The 16,858-nt window shown below is 61.1% G+C and overlaps 2 protein-coding genes across 29 annotated transcripts in view; both read right to left on the minus strand.

Annotated features, from left to right (window-relative positions):
* The window catches only part of NAP1L4 (nucleosome assembly protein 1 like 4), a 47,295-nt gene extending 46,671 nt beyond the window's left edge, over positions 1-624 (minus strand). For 11 of the 20 annotated variants that reach the window (XR_014836449.1, XR_014836451.1, XR_014836450.1 and 8 more), the window contains exon 1: positions 584-624. The gene's annotated coding sequence lies outside the window, so the exon portion shown is untranslated. Of the gene's footprint in view, positions 1-333; positions 403-559 lie in introns of those variants that run through there. The other 9 variants (XR_014836445.1, XR_014836448.1, XM_085009571.1 and 6 more) reach the window with 2 other exon arrangements.
* A 2,139-nt stretch (positions 625-2,763) lies between these two features.
* Positions 2,764-16,858, minus strand: part of CARS1 (cysteinyl-tRNA synthetase 1) — a 43,154-nt gene continuing 29,059 nt past the window's right edge. For 3 of the 9 annotated variants that reach the window (XR_014836703.1, XR_002341405.2, XR_014836705.1), the window contains 6 exons: positions 11,838-11,918; positions 11,232-11,299; positions 9,405-9,464; positions 9,004-9,087; positions 8,201-8,439; positions 2,764-5,725 (listed from right to left, as the gene is read on the minus strand). Coding sequence is in view for 3 of the 9 variants with exons in the window: in XM_021082632.2 (XP_020938291.2) it covers positions 8,305-8,439; positions 9,004-9,087; positions 9,405-9,464; positions 11,232-11,299; positions 11,838-11,918 (428 nt within the window). In the remaining 6 variants the exon portion in view is untranslated. Of the gene's footprint in view, positions 5,726-8,173; positions 8,440-9,003; positions 9,088-9,404; positions 9,680-11,231; positions 11,300-11,718; positions 11,919-16,858 lie in introns of those variants that run through there. The other 6 variants (XM_021082632.2, XM_021082631.2, XM_085010426.1 and 3 more) reach the window with 3 other exon arrangements.

The raw sequence follows: 16,858 nt of genomic DNA on the forward strand, positions 1-16,858 counted from the left end.
ACGACCGCGCTCTCCGCCCGCAGGGTGATGGGAAGCAGCGCACTCTTGCCCGCCGAGCCCGTCAAGTCCCCGGCGTGTCCGTTACCCGCCGCGGCGCACGTCCGCGCCCGTCCCCAGGACGCGGCCTCCGACAACACCCGGGACCGCGCAAAGTCCCACCTCCCCGGCCCACGCGGCGGCCTCGCGGCCACTTAGTCCGAAAAGCGCTCCGGTTCCAAAACAAAAGGTCCCGCGTTTGCCCGGCCCCTCGCCGCCCGGCCCGCGGCCTTCACCTTCCCGCGGACGCCGCGGGCCCGGCGGGCGGGGGCCGCGCGGAAACAAAGCGCTCCTGACCTTCAGGGCCGCCGGGGCGGGGCGGGGTGGGACACCTGCCGCCGCCGCCGCCGCCGCTCCGCTCCCCGCGGCTCCGCGCCCGCCTCGCCCGCTCCCCGCTGCCGCACCGGGCCCCGCCCCGCCCCTGCCGCCGCGGCCTCCTGAAAAAGCGGCCCCGGGCCTCCTCCGGAGCCTCCGCCGCCCCGGCCCCGGGCCCCGCCCCGCCGGCCGCCCCAGCCGCCGTTACCCGGCCGAGCCCTCGCGTCCGCACCTCACGCCTCCTGCAGCAGTGGCGGCGGCCGTCTGGGCTTCGCTCGCTCCGGGAGTGCGCCGCCGTGGCCGCCAACAACGCCGCCTCCTATTGGCTGAGTCCCATGGCCCCGCCCCCCTTGAGCAAAGCGGGCTGCGATTGGGCCGGTGCCGCGCAAGTCAACTACGCTTCGGCGCGGCGGGCGGCAGCCAATCGGAGGCCGTAGAGGACACGCCGCGCAGAGCCCGGCTGAGGCCCGGAGGCCGGATGCCAATAGGGGTGTGTGACGTCAGTGGCGGCGCGCGCCCGCTTTTCTTACGCCTCTTTCAGGGGCGGGGGCGCGCGGAGGCCACGTGGAGGCGCTTGCGGCAGTCGCCTGCAACCCCCGGGACTCACTCTCTTCCCACCCCTCGGGTAGCGCGCCCCCCACCCCGAGTCGGACGTACCCGCTCTCTCCCCGCTTCCGGCCCTTCTTCTCAGAGCCCGGGAGGACTGGGCGCCAGCTCTGGGCTCACCCACCTCCCGTTCCCGATTGCCCCGTGGGTGGCGTCCCACCGCCAGGAATGCGAACACTGACCCCGCCGATCTCTGCGACCCCTCAAATCTCTGGGCTTGTCCTGCTTGCAGGGCTTGGGGCGTGGGGCGCCCTCTTCCTCACCCACCCCTTCCCGTGCACCCCCGCGTCACAGCCAGCCTGCACACCAACCGGCCGGGCTGCACACCAACCGGCCCGCGGAAGGGCGGCTGGGCCTGGGGCGCTGGGCCTCATGAGAAGGCCCGGCCGCTGCGACTGATACACCAACCCCAACCTCCCCACGTCGCAGTTCCTAGAAAATCATTAAAAACTGCTTGAGTAGATGACAGTTCGGTTCGAAACCCAGGTCCCCAGGCCCTGGCTTCTGAGAGTTTTTTTCCTGGGCCGTTGGGGCAGGGGGTGTGTCTTTGATTATGTTTGTCCATTTTTTCAGAAACTCTCTGGGCTGCTTTTGAAGCACTTTCTAACTTTCAGCAAGTTGTTCCTGTTCTATGGTGTTTATGGAGAGAAAGTTTGAAACCATCCAGAGGGCAGTTGGGTGCATAAGGTCAGTTACAAAGCACAGGAGCCTGGAAGCCTCACCCACGCGCGGCCAGGAGCAGCCCCGCCTCTGCACCGGGAGAGGGCACGTGATTCCTGTCTGCCTTGCTTGGATTTTCTGACTTTCCCATGATGACCTTGCTTTGCTTTTGGTGGGGGTGGGACATAAACAACAGAAGACAAGAACCCTAGCATTTTCAAGCTTGGAGCGCTTTCCTCCTCCTGTTTAATAAAATCTGGAATCCACTGACTGGATCTGACCCTGCCCGGATGTCTGGGTTGGGGCAGGTGGCTGGAGCTGGGCACCAGACCGGTGGGGACTAGGTAGGCAGCCCATGGGCTGGCGGCTGGGTCTGGTCTTTGGTGGGATGACTGGTGTGGCTTTTCCAGGCACTTTAGTGAGCTGGTGGGAAGGTGGGTGACATTATCCAATGCCTGTCTGTGACAGCACCGAGTCCACCACGGAAAAGGGACACAAACCGTGGAGCTCAGAAAACATGGCAGCGTTGCATTATCGCGCTCTTCGGGAGGCTGCAAGGCAGAACCCAAGGTGCCTGAGGGCTGGGCGCCCTTCAGAGGATCCAGGGACGGACTCGTCCTGCCTCTTGCAGCTTCCGGGAGCTCCAGGCCGTCTTGGACTTACGGCGGCATCACGCCAGTGCCTGCCTCATCTTCCCATGGCCTTGTGTTGTTCTCTTTTTTTTCTTTCTTTTTTTTGGTCAAGCCACAGCAGGAGTTTATTGCTAAAGGACGACTGAAGTGACATTTTCCAACAAAGGGAGAAGATCATTTTGAAAAACAAAATCAGGAGTTCCCATCGGGGCTCAGTGGTGAACGAACGCGACTGGCATCCATGAGGACGCAGGTTCGGTCCCTGGCCTCACTCAGTGGGTTCAGGATCCGGTGTTTCGGTGAGCTGTGGTGTAGGTCACAGATGAGGCTCGAATCCAACATTGCCGTGGCTGTGGTGTAGGCCGGCAGCTACAGCTCTGATTCGACTCCTAGCCAGGGAACCTCCGTGTGCCTTGGGTACAGCCCTGAAAAAGACAAAAAAAAAAAAAAAAGAGGAATAAAATCAGAGTTACACTTAGGGCTCACGGGAAAGAAATGAATACTATCAGGAATCTTTTAAAAAGCACAAAATACTTTATTTACTATATAACCAAACAGTTCAAAACATCCCTACTCAAGTTCAGAAATATAATTATTAGGAAAACATTACTCTCATTTTAGCCCATAAGCACGGTTCCTTTTAATTAGTCCTGTGTTCCAAAATTGAGAATCTGACAAATTGTCTAATTAGTATGATCACAAGCTAAACAAAGAATTTTGTTTTGAAACATGAGACGAAAAAACAAAGAATTACAAAGGCTGCAACTTATTAGTTACACGTTTTATTTTTTTTATTTTTAGGGCCGTACCTGCGGCGTATGGAGGTCCCCAGGCTAGGGGTCTAATCAGAGCTACAGCTGCCGGCCTACACCACAGCCACAGCAATGCCAGATCTGAGCCACATCTGCGACCTACACCACAGCTCACGGCAACGCCGGATCCTTAACCCACTGAGCAAGGCCAGGGATTGAACCCGAAACCTCATGGTTCCCAGTTGGATTCGTTTCCGATGCACCACCACAGACACTCCATAGCTGTACATTTCATTGCATTTGTGTTTCAAGATTCAAATAGTACCTCTGCACTCGGGTCCCTGCATAAATCTTCGTTGACTTTTGAGATCTGGGGTAATTTTATTGTCTGTCTGTTTGTTTTGTCTTTTCTAGGGCCACTCCCTCGGCATATGGAGATTCCCAGGCTAGGGGTTGAATCGGAGCTGTAGCCACCGGCCTTTGCCAGAGCCACCGCAACGTGGGATCCAAGCCACGTCTGCAACCTACCCCACAGTTCACAGCAACGCCGGATCCTGAACCCACTGAGCGAGGCCAGGGATCGAACCCGCAACCTCATGGTTCCTCGTCAGATTCGTGAACCACTGCGCCACGACGGGAACTCCCCCATGAAACTTTTTTTTGGCTGTGGCGTTACCTCTTAAACAGTGAAGGGGGCATGAGAGGTATGAACACGGCAGAGTGTCTGTCGGAGGCAACCGACGGGGGCCTGGAAGATAGGGAAGTGACTTCCTCGTGGCCACGTTGCTCCTGGAGCAAAACTGCCACGAGCCGAGCCTGTTCCGTTTGAAGAGGAAATCGGGACTCTGACTCTAAGGGAGTCCGTGCGCTGGCTTTTCTCGCTCTAGTACGACCTTGCAGGTATTTTCTGTATGGACAGACTTAAACCACAGGAGGCGGGCACCGTGGGAATTTTGCAGATGCCCTATTGTCCTGTGTCACACCCGCACACAGTCTCGTTAAAAGGTGACTGCTTGTTTGTTCCACTTCTCCAAGGGGACTTTCGAGGAGCTCTGAGCTACCCTGGAACACACACAACACTCCTGGGGGACAATCTTTTTTTTTTGCTTTTCGGGGCCCAACCTGCGGTGTATAGAGGTTCCCAGGCCAGGGGTCCAATCGCAGCTACAGCTGCCGGCCTGCGCCACAGCCACGTGGGATCCGAGCTGTGTCTGCGACCTCCACCCCAGCTCATGGCAACGCCGGATCCTGAACCCACGGAGCAAGGCCAGGGATCGAACTTGAAACCTCATGGTTCCTAGTCGGGTTTGTTTCCGCTGTGCCACAATGGGAATTCCTCCTGGGACGCAATCTTAAAGCGTTATGTGAAAATAGGCATCCAAATTTTAGGTCTAACGGTTCCTTCTTTGCGTTGACTCCTACGAAAGTGCCAAGATACAGAGCCGAGGGTGTGGCGCTTACGTTTATGCCGGCTTAGCCAGCAGCTGATTCTGGGTAAGGTTAAGACCTACTGATAATGTTATCAGCAGAATAAACCACAGCAGGAACAAGAACAAAAATCAAGCTTGGAGTTCCCTTGTGGTGCAGTGGGTTAAGGATCCAGCGTCACTGCAATGGCTCAGGTCACTGCTGAGGCGTGGGTTTGATCCCTGCCCAGGAACTTGCACCTGCCGCGGGTGGAGCTAAACAAAACCCACCAAACTCACGTGGGCTATTCATACATCAAAGTGGCAATCACAGCCATCTGAAACCCAAACACAAACCTACTAAATCAACTCAGGAATGTTTCATTCTTTAAAAATATAACATAAACTCCTCTCTGTACAATCAGGAATTTTTTTTTTAAAGCACACAATTAGGGGACAAGCAGAAGTATAAAGCAAGCTGGGCTATTCAAGTCCCCTTTTCACCCCAAGAACAGTCCTCATTTGCTCTCACTCCCCAGGCATTCATTTTTATTTTATTTCAGAGTACAGTTGACTTACAGTGTTGTGTCAGCTTCAGGTGTACAGCAAAGGGTTTCAGTGACCTGTACATAAACCCATTCTTCTCCCCGCACTGTTTCTTTGTGGCGGTGCCTGTGGCATGCGGAAGGTCCCCAGTCAGGGATCGAACCCGAGCCACAGCAGTGATGACACTGGATCCGTAAGCTGCTGAGTCACCAGGGAACTCCGCCCCCAGGTATTTCTTATCGTGCCTTTTTTTTTTTTCCCCACGCAACTTGGCCCATTAAAAAACAGGGCACCTGCTTCGCCTGGGATGCAGCAGTAGAAAGGGCCGCGTGTTCCCTCGTGAGAGAAGGACGTTCTCCCGGACTGTTGTGGGGACGCTGGGTCTACGCGGGGCATTGTGAGGGACGTGAGGTCCTTCTCAGGGTAGCTTTCAGCCCACGGCCAACACTGGGCCCATCGATCCTCGTGGATCGTCCGCTCTCTGGTTTTCCTACCCTGGCTTTATGACCTTGAGAGAGACATTGACCTTCCCGGACCTCGGCTTCCTCATCTGCTGACGGAGATGCGCCGTCTTTCAGGCACCTTTCAGTGCCAACGTTCTGTGGTCCCAGGGAACATGGCTCCACGCATGGAACGTTAGAAAAACATTTTGCGCAGTGAAAACGTGTGAGCTTCCTGGTGGCCTGGTAGTTAGGGTTTGGGGTTTTCACTGCTGCGGCCCAGGTGTAGTCCCTGGTCTGGTAACTGAGACCCCACATCAGGATGCTGCGAGCTGCAGCCAAAAAAAAAAAAAAAAAAAAAAAAAAAAAAAAAAATCACTGATTTGTGTATTCTTCCTCTCAGAGCCACGGCCCTTGAAGGGCCTTCACCTCCCACTCTCACCTCATCCAAAGGCCCCGGTGTCCTCTTCTCAGGGTACCCCAGGGACCACCCAATGGCCTCAACTTGATTACGTGCGCAAAAACCTATTTTGAAGTGTCAAGTGCACAGGTTCTGGGAGTTGGGGAGCTGAACCTGTAACCTGCAGGCACACTGAGGTAGTGGTCTTGGCTGGACCTAAGTACTTCGAAAAAGACCCTATTTCCAGAGAAGCTCCCTGTGGAGCGCCAGGGAGACACGGACGTCGGGGGGACACTATTCAACCCAGTGCGACAGGTGCCGTTGAGCCGCTGGAGCCTCTATGCTGCCTTAGGGCTGAGGGACGGGGGTGGGGGGTGGCCTCCCACTCAGGGATCTGCCCCCACCCTCCCAGGCTCCAGCACCACCCCCAGGGACTGGGGGCGTGACTCACACCTTCCGCGGTGGGCTCCCTGCCCGAACACATCCGCTTGGAAAACCGGCTCCCAGCACCTGGGGCCTTGTGTGTGAAGTCTACACCATAAGCCTCAGGACCTGCCGGGAGAGTTCCCGAAGGCGGTTCCCGCGTCCCGCCGACATCCGGAAGGACCCTTCCTGCCTGACCGCCCCTGACGGCAGAAGCACCAGCCAAAGGATCGCCACTGGGCCGGTGTCCCCTTAGCCGAGGGGATCTCTGCTTTTCTCGGGCTAATACGGCCCCTCCGTGCCCTTGGCTGGACGTCAGAGCCCGTCCAGCCGTGCCCATCCTCCACACTGTCCACCAGCAGGCTGCAGCCCTGACCCCGTCCTCCTGCTGCTCAGCGTCCTCCTGGAGCCCCGGCTGCACCATGAACTCAGAACGGCAGGTGGGCAGCGGTTTGTTTAAAAGTCCCCAGGTTGGGAGTTCCCGTTGTGGCTCAGCGGGTTAAGAACCCAACCTAGTGCCTTTGAGGATGCGGGTTTGATCCCTGGTCCTGTTCAATGGGTTAAGGGTCTGGCAGTGCCACAAGGAGTCGCATAAGCTGCAGATACTGCACAGATCCCGCGTGGCTGTGGCTGTGGTGTAGGCCGGCAGCTGCAGCTCTGAGGGGACCCCTAGCCTGGGAACTTCCTTATGCCACAGGTATGGCCCTAAAAAGAAAGGGAAAAAAGTCCTCAGATCAGAGTTCCCTGGTGGCCTAGTGGTTAAGGATCCAGCATTGTCACTGCTGTGGCCTGTTTATGGCCGTGGCACAGGTTCGATTCCTGGAACTTTCGCATGACGTGGGCGCCACCAAAAAAAAAAAAAAAAATTCCACTCTCTTGTTCCAGAAGGTTCTGCTACAGCTAGTGAGGGTGCACAGGCTGAATGCAGGGGGTACAGCAAGGACACTTGTGACCAGGCTGCTAGGGAACCCCCAGGGGCATGAGGTCAGAGGCCAGAGCCTGGCCCCCAGTCCACCCCCCAGGCGCCCTGGCGGCAGCCAGCCTCCTGCCCTTCGCTAAAGAGGATTTCCTGGTGGCAGGTTTTAAAGAACATCTGAGCACGGAGACCCTGGGACACAGGAAGGCAGCAGGGATGGCCTGGGGGACAGGTGCCGGCCCCTCAGGGGTGACCAGGACACCTGCGTGACGTGCTTCCTGAGTTTTCTCCACGGAAGAATCCTGAATTAGGGGTCTCATGCCACGCTGTCCCAAACTGAGAACACGTGTGGACACAGGTGGCACAATCCCACTAACAAAATTACCCCAAAACCCTTAGCGCCCCGGCACATGCAACTCCCATCGTCCGCGGCCGGTGTGTTCACACCACTCGCGGTCTGTGTGCGGGAGGGGGTGGCTTTCCTTCTCGAGGCCTCCCGGGCAGGGCTGGCCCTCCATCCTACCCGCCCCCCGCCAGCGAGGCCGCCTCGGCTCGATGCCACCCTCCTCCACCAAGGACAGGCAAGCGCTCTGGAGCTCGGGCGGGGGCCTCAGCCGGGGAGTGAAACCGCGTGAGCCGCCAGCTGCGCGGACCCTGGACTCGAGTGCAGTGGGCCCAGGGGGCTGAGCTGGCCCTGGCGGCTGCCCGACCGTGGAATCGCCTGGGGACACCAGAGCGTGCTGACCGGGCAGGACCCGGGCGCCCGGCCGAGCAGCCTTTGTCTCTGGCGCCAGCGGGCTCTGCCAGTTTGAGCCTGTCTTTCTCCTACTCCAATGCCTCCAAATGCGCCCACACACCAGAGATTAGCCGACAGCAATCTGCTCGGGGACGCCCCTCGGCTGAGGCCGTGATGGGACCTGCTGACCAAGCGGCCCGCCTGCCCCCCACACCCGCGAGCGCTGACCGTGCAGGGTGACAGCAGAGGGCGCGGGGCCCGCGAGTGCTGACCGTGCAGGGCGGCGGCAGAGACAGCGCCCGGCCTTGTGTTTGGGAGAATTTATTACTGACGTTTCAGAGCCGAAGGTGGCCCGGACCTCTCTGGACACAGGATCCTCAACGCAGCCCCGAGGACGCCGTAAAGACGACGGGCGCCCGGGCAGCAGCTCGCGCCCTCACGGGAAGCCCCCGTTCTGAACCAGCTGTAGGTACTCCTTGTGCAGCTTCTCCTGCGCCTCGAAGAGCTTCTTCAGCTTCTTGGCCTGCCCTTTGCTGAGCTCTTTGCCCTCCGCGTCGTGTGTGGGCAGGCCCTGAAAGGCAGGCACGAGCTGGTCACTGCGGGCACCCAGCCCGCTAACCGGGCCGGGACCCGTCCACCTGCCCGCCGCCCACTGCCCGTGATGCTTGGAACCCGGCCTATGGGAAGGGACCACCCCGGGGCGCTTGCCTGCCTAGGGGTGTGGGGCACTGTCCCCACCAGGTGACACGGCCCCGTCCTGACGTGGGCCTAAGGGACGCAGCAAACACAAGGCCAGTAACGGAGGCCCGAGGGTCTCGAGACACAGAGGCTGTTAGTGGCCTCGCTGAAGACCCCTGGGGGGGACACATCTGTGCTGTGGCACTTCTGGGCCACCCGTGAGGGACAATCCCTAAAAACACACCAAGCAGCCCAGCCCACGCCTCCCAGCGCCAGAGCCCCTGGGCCACGGGGATGGGGGGCAGCTCCACGCACCCCGGGACCTAAGACAGGTGCCACCTGATCCGGACCTCCTGCAAACCGTGCCGGGGACAGACAACCTTCTCGCCCAAGCGGAAGAACCTGTCACCCGTTCAGTGGTCTGACAGTGTTCTGGGGGGAAAAAAGGAATTCTTACGTTTTCGTCGAACTTGGAATACTTGTCACTTTCAGACAAGAACATCTCACCGGGCGGAACCTTCATCTTGGCCAGTTTCGCCGCCTGGAACACAGATGCAGGGTCACTGCTGCCCAGCCTGCGCCGGGCACCCACCCCAGCCGCCAGGCTCAGGGACGGACAGAGAAGACGGGGTGACGCGGGGCAGGGGGCAAAGGAGGGAGGCCGGGCACTGACGCAGACGTTCCCTGGGGGTGGGGCAGGAGGGGGTGCGGGCAGGCTGCCCCGCGGGCACCCTGTGAGGACATCGGGGAGCCGATGGGACAGATGCCGACGGGCGCCTGGTGGGCCCCAGCAAGGCACAGAGGGCAGGGCCCCAGGTCAAGCGCTCCCCCCCCCCCCCCGCAATGAGCGGACGTTACTTCCTGCTCTTGTCTCTTCCTGGCGGCCTCCTCTTTCTTCCTCCTCTTCTCCTCCTCAACCTGGGGACAGCAGACGCCCCATGAGCCAGAGCGACCCGGGCCCCTCTCGGGTGGGAGGGGACACGTCCCCCGCCGGCTCTGAGCAGTATCACTAACACGGCGGGACCAGCAGACACCAGCCGTCGGGGAGGGGCCGCCGTCGGCTGGGGGACCGGGGACCGCACGGCGAGGGCCCAGCCTGAGCGGGTCCCGGTGCCTGGGGAGGACGGGGGGCCCTGGCTGGGCTGGGGGCGGGGAGGAGGGGCCCAAAGCTGCCCCGGGAGCTTCTGGCGGGGGCCGCTGTGTGGACAGGCCACGTCACTGACAGGAACAGGTCTGGGAGCCGAAGGTCACAAGCATCGCTTGGACACCCTGGGTTTCAGGGGCTTCCTGGCCGTGCTGAGCCCTCTGGCAGGCGGCTGGACACAGGGTCTGGGCAAAGACAAGGCTGGGGCCAGAGAGAACTGGGGGTCTCAGGTGCACAGATGGCAGAGAGGCCACGGGAGGGGGTGAGGTCATGGGGCGGGTCCCAGAGGGCGGAAGTCAAGGGTGGGGCTGCCCCAGGACAGGCCTTGTCACCAGAGAACCTGAGCAGCGCAGAAGGGGCTGAGGGCGGAGGAGGAGGTGGGGTGACAGGTGCCAAGGATTTTTGCTTTTCCGCTCGGAGACAGGATGTCCGCTGCGGTGCCCGAGGACAGGCAAGAACCTGACGGGACGGGCAGCAGTAGGGGTGACGAGATGGGACAGGAAGGGGGGGGCAGTGCTGAGAAGGGCCTAGATGGGGCTCCAGGCCCACCTCCGGGAGCCTGCAGGAGCCCACCAGCCTCACCCCCAGACTTTCCCCGGTGCCCGCTCCTACACCCTCACCCACAGCTCCTCCTGGTGCCACACCCGAGTCCCCACCGCCCGGCCGGCCCGGGGCCCCAGCTCTCCGCTCTCTTCTCAGACTAACCACCCGCCTCAGGCGGGGGCCTCTGAACGCCGTGAGGCCCCCGCCTGGTCTCCCACATGCACCCCACCAGGGTCCCCTCTGAAGGAGGAGCCCCCCACCCCACAGCTGCTGCTGCCATCTCTCCTTCCGCGGACTCCGAGGCCCCGGGACCAGGGGCCGCCCCAACTCTCGGAGCCCCCGGCTCCGTCCCAGTCGCGGAGCAGCAGTAACGTCTGAGGCGTGTGACGCCGGGGTTGGGGGTGGCGGGTATAACCACGACATGTTCAACCAAAGGGACAAGGGACACGACACAAGGGAAGGGCAGCGCATGACCACGCCGCACCTGTCGGCTTCGCAGTTTACCAAAAGCGACCGATCTTTCCTTAAAATCTGAGGATGGTTTAAGAAGAGTTCCTTCATCAGAAGCTGGATTTTTTTCGTTAGAAACTTGCCAAGAGCAACTCGTTTATCGAGTTACTCTTCCCTTCCGACCTTTATAAACACTCTTTAATAAGAATACAAATACTAGCTTTTTTTTTTTGGTCTTTTTAGGGCCGCACCTGCGGCACATGGAGGTTCCCAGGCTAGGGGTCGAATCGGAGCTGTAGTCACCAGCCTACACCAGAACCACAGCCACGTGGGATCCGAGCCGCGTCTGCGACCTACATCGCAGCTCCTTAACCCACTGAGCGAGGCCAGGGATCAAACCCGCGTCTTCAGGGTACTAGTTGGGTTCATTACTGCTGAGCCACGCCGGGACCTGTCGAATACGAACTCTTAAAAGGAGACGTGTTTAACCCCCAAAGGTCTTCACGTGTTCAACAAACCCCAGGCCAGGTCCCTTCGGGCTGACTCACCCTTTTCTTCTCTTCTCGCTCCCGCAGTAAGGTGTCTCTGTCCACCAGCTTGACCACAGTGGGCAGTCCTGGGAAGCACAGGCTGGCAATGCGGCCGAGCCCACCCCGTCCCCACCGCGCGGCCTCCCCTCCGCCTCCCCCTCCAGGGTCCCTTCCTTGCAATTCACACAGATCGACCATTAACTGTGACGTGGGGGGGCCCTGCTGCTCGTGACAGAAGCCCAGAAGTCAAACAGTAAAGCATCTGAGTGTTTAAAATCCAGTCATCGTCTGTGCAGCCAAACCCCCGCCAAGTCCAAAAGCTCTGGAACTCGCGGACAATCCGCACGACAGGTCACAAGAGGACATGGTCAGCGGCCCCGCGGGGACACAGGCGCTGGGCAGTCAAGCCGCAGGCCGTGGCCGCCCAGACGCCTTTCGGGGGAGGTGACGGCGGTCACGGCCAAGAAGATTCAACTGCAGCCCCCCCGTCCCCCCACCCGCCAGCCAACGGGGACCACAGCCTCTCGGGGGTTCAACGCGGTGTCCTCCTGAGACCCGTCTGAGCTCTTCCCGAGGCCCTTTCTCAGACGGCCCTGCACCCCCGCCGCCCCGCCGAGCACCCACCTTCGTGGTCCTCCAGCCGCACCCCCAGCTCAGGCAGGATGTCGTCCCGCAGGGCGTCACTGAGCTGCAGGACCTCGGGGACTGTGGACAGAGGAAGAGGCTCAGTCCATCAGGGACCCGCCGATCGTGCGCCTCCCAAGCCTCTGGAGGGGCCGGGCTGCTCCACTCGCCACGGGAGGTGGAAGCCAAGACCGGGCGCGGAGGCCGCCAGTGAGCCCAGAGCGGCCCCCCAGGCCCACTCGGCCTGCGCCTTCGGCACCCTGTCCGCAGATGTACGTGGACTGGGCCCAGGTCCACTAAGCAGGGACAGCCCGGGGTGGAGAGCAGCAGGCCCAGAGGCCAAGACCCTGCTGCACAGGAGAGAGCTCCCTGGTCACTCAGAAAGACAACCAGGACACTGAACCCCAGCGTCTTGACACCGCGGTCCTGAGGGGACCAAGGGACCCAGGGACCCAAGGCCACACTTGCTCTGGGCCTGGGCCCTGAGGTCACAAGTTCTGGCCACACTCCTTGCTGTCCTCACGCTGCAGCCAGGCACACCTGGCCCAGGGCCCCGGGGCGTGGCTGGAGTGAAGAGTGTGGCCCTCCAGGGACGGGCGGGGTCTGGGGGGTGGGGCGACCCCCAGAGCTGTCAGTGAGAGACCCCCACATCAGTGAGAGACCCCGGCCCTCGCCAGGGATGCAGAAGGGCCAGAGGCCTGGGGGACCGGACCCACCCCCGCCCGAGGGAGGGGCCCGCCCGGAGCTGAGGAAGGAGAGCAGAAGGTGGGGCCCTGGGGCGGGGAAGCACAGCGCAGCCAGGCCGGCCTGCTCTGCGTGCCTCTCCCAAGAGAGGTGACACGTGAAGGACACAGAGTGGGCAGGGCTTCTGAAAAGACGGCCAGGGTGGCCTCTGGGCTGAAGGGACAGTCTTACCCTGCGTCAGTTTCTCTGTCGGTCCCAGAGGCGACAGGAATGACTACAGACTCACTGCCACCCTGGTCCCGGGGCGACACAGACCTGACAGCCCCTGTTAGGGCCGGCGAAGGCCCATGGGCTCGGGGACCCTGTGACAGTCCCGTAACAGTGGTCACGGAGGCTCAGAGACCGGGAAGGACGTGGCAGGGAGAGGCCAGCCCGTCTGCCCTGGGGCCTGAGGTGCACGTGAGGCTCAGCGCCCCCTCGAGACGCCTGTCTGTGAGATGCTGACCTCAGGGGAAGAAGGCTCAGCTCTGGGCTAAGAACTCGGCTGGCAGGCAGGTGGCCCAGCGAGTCGCCTGCATTGTGGAGACTAATGTCACCTCCTTGAAACAGGACGCAGTGCCATCCCCGAGCGCAGCCGGAAGAAGGCCGCCTGCCCCCCGGCAGCCGTGCGCCCTGGGCCGGGCAACCCGGGCCCCTGGAGTCCACCGCCCTTAGAAGCCAGGTCTCAGGCTGGCTGTTCAGTCCACAGCTCCTGAAGGCTGCTCGGCCGGCAGTCCTACACGGCCAAGTCCTCGCCCTGGCCTCTGCCCTCACTGGGCGCCCACAGGGAGACCCAGTGAGGGGAGCGGGGGTGGCACAGGGCGTGTGTGGCGGCCACCGCCTCCAACGGTCCAGCAGGATCAAGTCACGGAGCAAAGACAGTTGTAAATCCCTGCTGGGCGGTGCTGGCTGCCCCAGGCTAAACGCCTGACTGGTGAATGAATGAACCAACGGAGACCCGCACATCGAGGGGGACTGAGCCCCTGGCCCCCCAGCGCAGTCAGCGGGCAGCTTCCCGCTTTCCTAGGACGGAGGAAGGAGGGCTCCGTGCCGGCCTCCCGGCTGGGCTGGCAAGACGGCGCCCTTAATGTCTGGCTGTTCCCGGGTCTGCCCCTCGGGGTCCCTGGCTCAGACAGGCCTCCCCAGCACCCTGACGAGACCCTGGGGCCTGGGCAGAGGCAAGCGCCCCACGGACCCACGTGCTAACGGGAAGGGAAGTGGGCCACCCCGCCATCACCGCCACCAACGCCCTGTCCACACCCCCAGGCCCCAACCCCGTCCCAGCCCCCAGGGCTGGCATGGCCATCGGGCAGGTGCCCCCTGCAGCCCTCCCCTGCCACAGCCCCAGGGAAGGAACACCTGGCCCAGTGTCCCCAGGCCTGTGCGGTCCTCTAGGTCAGCTCCACGTGGCTGCACAGCAACCCTCGCCTCCATACGGAGACGTGCCCTCGTCCACGGAGCTCAAACTTTCCTCCAGGCTTTCGTGCCAACCCTTTTCATCACCTCGGGAGCTGGATTTCTCCTCCACCCACTTACCAGTTACATACAGGACAAGGGTCTAGGGTCCAGAATAAGGAAGGAACTCCCGCAACTCAACAGGTAAACAAACGACCCCGCCGAGCAGGAGCAACAGGCCAGGGGAGACGTACCGACGGCCAAGCAGCGCGTCACTAAGCGTCAGGGGACGAGAGGCAAAGCCACGGCGCGGCAGCACCTCACACCCACGAGGACCGAGGGGCCGTGACGGGGTGAGGAGGAGAGACCAAGTGTGGACAAGCGTGCGGAAAACCGTGTGCACCACCGCTAGAACAGGAAACGGTCTGGCCAGCACACGGCGGAGGGTCTCCACCAGGTGCCGCAGGAGCCCACGACTGCTCTGGGTGTGCGCGCGCCAAAGCCTCGCCAGCAGGGAGCCGCCAGATGCTCGGAGCAGGGACCTACACGAGGTCACGAGGCCTAGAGGTGCCAAGAGCCCAGACGCCCGTCAGAGGCGCATCATGAAAAGAACAGAGCAAGTCGTCGTTGCGCCCGAAGAGAACGGAGCAGGCACGTGCTGCGAGGAGGGCGTAACCCCGAAAGCCTCCTGCCAAGAGGCCAAGCCGGGCAAGAAAGGCCACAGCTGTGCGCCTCCATTGCTGCGAACTGTCCAGAACGGGCAAATCCAGAGAGAGACGCAGGGTGGTGGCCACCGGGGGCTGGGGGAGGGGGCGGGGGGCTGCGTGATGGGGACGGGGTGTGCCTCTGAGGGTGGAAGTGTTTGGAACTGGAAGGGACAGTGCCCGCACAACACTGCCAAGGTACCAAGTGCCACGGAACTCTTCCCCTGAAGAGCCAGTTCTACGTTCCAAGAATCCATCTCAATGAATTATTTTTTTAAAAGGGAAAACCAGGAGTTCCCGCCATGGCTCAGCAGTAACGAACCCAACTAGTATCCATGAGGACGCAGGTTCCACCCCTGGCCTCCTTGCCCAGTGGGTCAAGGATCCGGCGTTGCTGTGTGTGGCAGAGGCCAGCAGCTGTAACTCCGATTTGACCCCTAGCCTGGGAATGTCCATATGCTGCGGATGTGGCCCTAAAACAAAGGCAGAAAAACCCCCAGTTTGATATTTTTGAGGAATTCAATAAACTAAGCCTTAAACACACAGAAGGAAAGTCTCAGAACAACTAACACAAGCTTAAAAGAAGAGCGGAGCCGGAGAGCTTGCTGAGTGAGGCAAGGCCGTCAGGGTTTCCCACTGCTGTGCCAATCCGGGCCTCAAGTCTGGGCCAGAGACTGGGGCTGGGATGGAGCCTCGTGGGAGGCCGTCCCACGGGAAGAGGCCCTGGGACAGTGGCAGGGGCAGATGTGGGCGGGTCTGGGTGGTTCTGCTCCCGGGCATGGATGCACAGAGGTGGGGCGGCCGGTGGCCAGCAGGACTCCTTCTGGAAAAAGGAAGTGGCTGTACGGTCCCCATGGAGCCTAACGAAGGAACGGGCTTCCCTGGACGTGGGCCCGGGGTGACTTCCACGAGGACCCGGCAAAGCATGCCCACCTCCGGCATCTCACAGCCCTGCAGACGCCAAGGGGCTCTGATGCCCCAGGACCTCACGAGGGAGGAGCAGACACCCCCGCAGCGTCTCCCCACCATCCCTGCCTGCATGGTTCGTGCCCGCGGGCTTAGGGCGGGGCAGCCTGCACCCCTCAGGGCTGGCTGCTTCGGCGGGGCTGGGACCTGCAGCCAAAGGCAGGGGGGCATCCTTGGGAGCTTCAGATGAGACGGGCTCAGGAGATGCCGCCAAAGGAGTGGGAATCCGTCCACAGATGGACAGACAAGCAAAACGTGGTCCACTGACACTAGGGGCTACCACTCAGCCTTAAAACGGACGGAGACCTCTGACTCAGGACAGCGTGGGCGGACCCTGAGGCATGACGCTCGGTGAAGTTAGCCAGACACAAAAGGTCAGATCCTGGGGGTCCCGCTCAGATGAGGTCCCTAGAGTCGTCGTTTGTAGTGTCAGGAAGCAGCTGGTGGGGCTGGAGTAGGGGGTGGAGAGTGAGTGTTTGGTTTTTTTGTTTGTATTGTTTTGTTTTGCTTTTTACGGCTGCACCTGGGGCACGTGGAAGCTGCTAGGCTAGGGGTCGAATCCGAGCTGCAGCTGCCGGTCCACGCCACAGCCACAGCAATGCCAGAGCCAAGCCACATCTGTGACCCACACCATGGCACGCAGCAATGCTGTATCCGTAACCCGCTGAGCCAGGCCAGGGATGGAACCCGCACCTTCAGAGACTGTGTCGGGTTCTTAACCTGCTGAGCCACAGTGGGAACTCCAAGGGTGCATGTTTAACAGGGCAGGGTTTTTTTAGGAAACTAACAGTTCTGGAAACGGATGGTGGTGATGGCTGCATGACAACACGAACTACTTAACCATGCTCTGACTTAAAACCATCAAGCTAGTAGCTTCCACAAGGTGCATATTCTACTGCATTGGAAAAAGTGACAGGAAACGGCTACCACCTCACTGGCGGCAGAAGGGCTTCTGCCCGCCTCCCCCCCAGCACTCACTCTGACCACAGGCACGCCCCTGCCCTTCTACCTTCTCCCGGGTCCCCCAAGCCTCTCCTGGCCAGACACCCACAGTCCGCGCCCCTCCAGGCCAGGCCCAAGCTCTCTGGCCCACTGTGGGCACCAACTGTTTCTTCTGCATCTGTCGGTGGGGCTCCCTTGCTCTGCTGGCCCTGGAACAAGCCGGACCTGCTCCCACCCCTTCCCAGGCTCAGGCCTGCTCACTCCTCCCCAGAGGTGGCTCCTTGGTGTGTC

This window comes from Sus scrofa, chromosome 2 (genome assembly GCF_054392235.1).
Source record: "Sus scrofa isolate SSC_HxYL_T2T_F1_AM1 chromosome 2, Sscrofa_HxYL_maternal_Yorkshire_Landrace_v2.0, whole genome shotgun sequence".
NCBI classification, from domain to species: Eukaryota; Metazoa; Chordata; class Mammalia; order Artiodactyla; family Suidae; genus Sus; species Sus scrofa.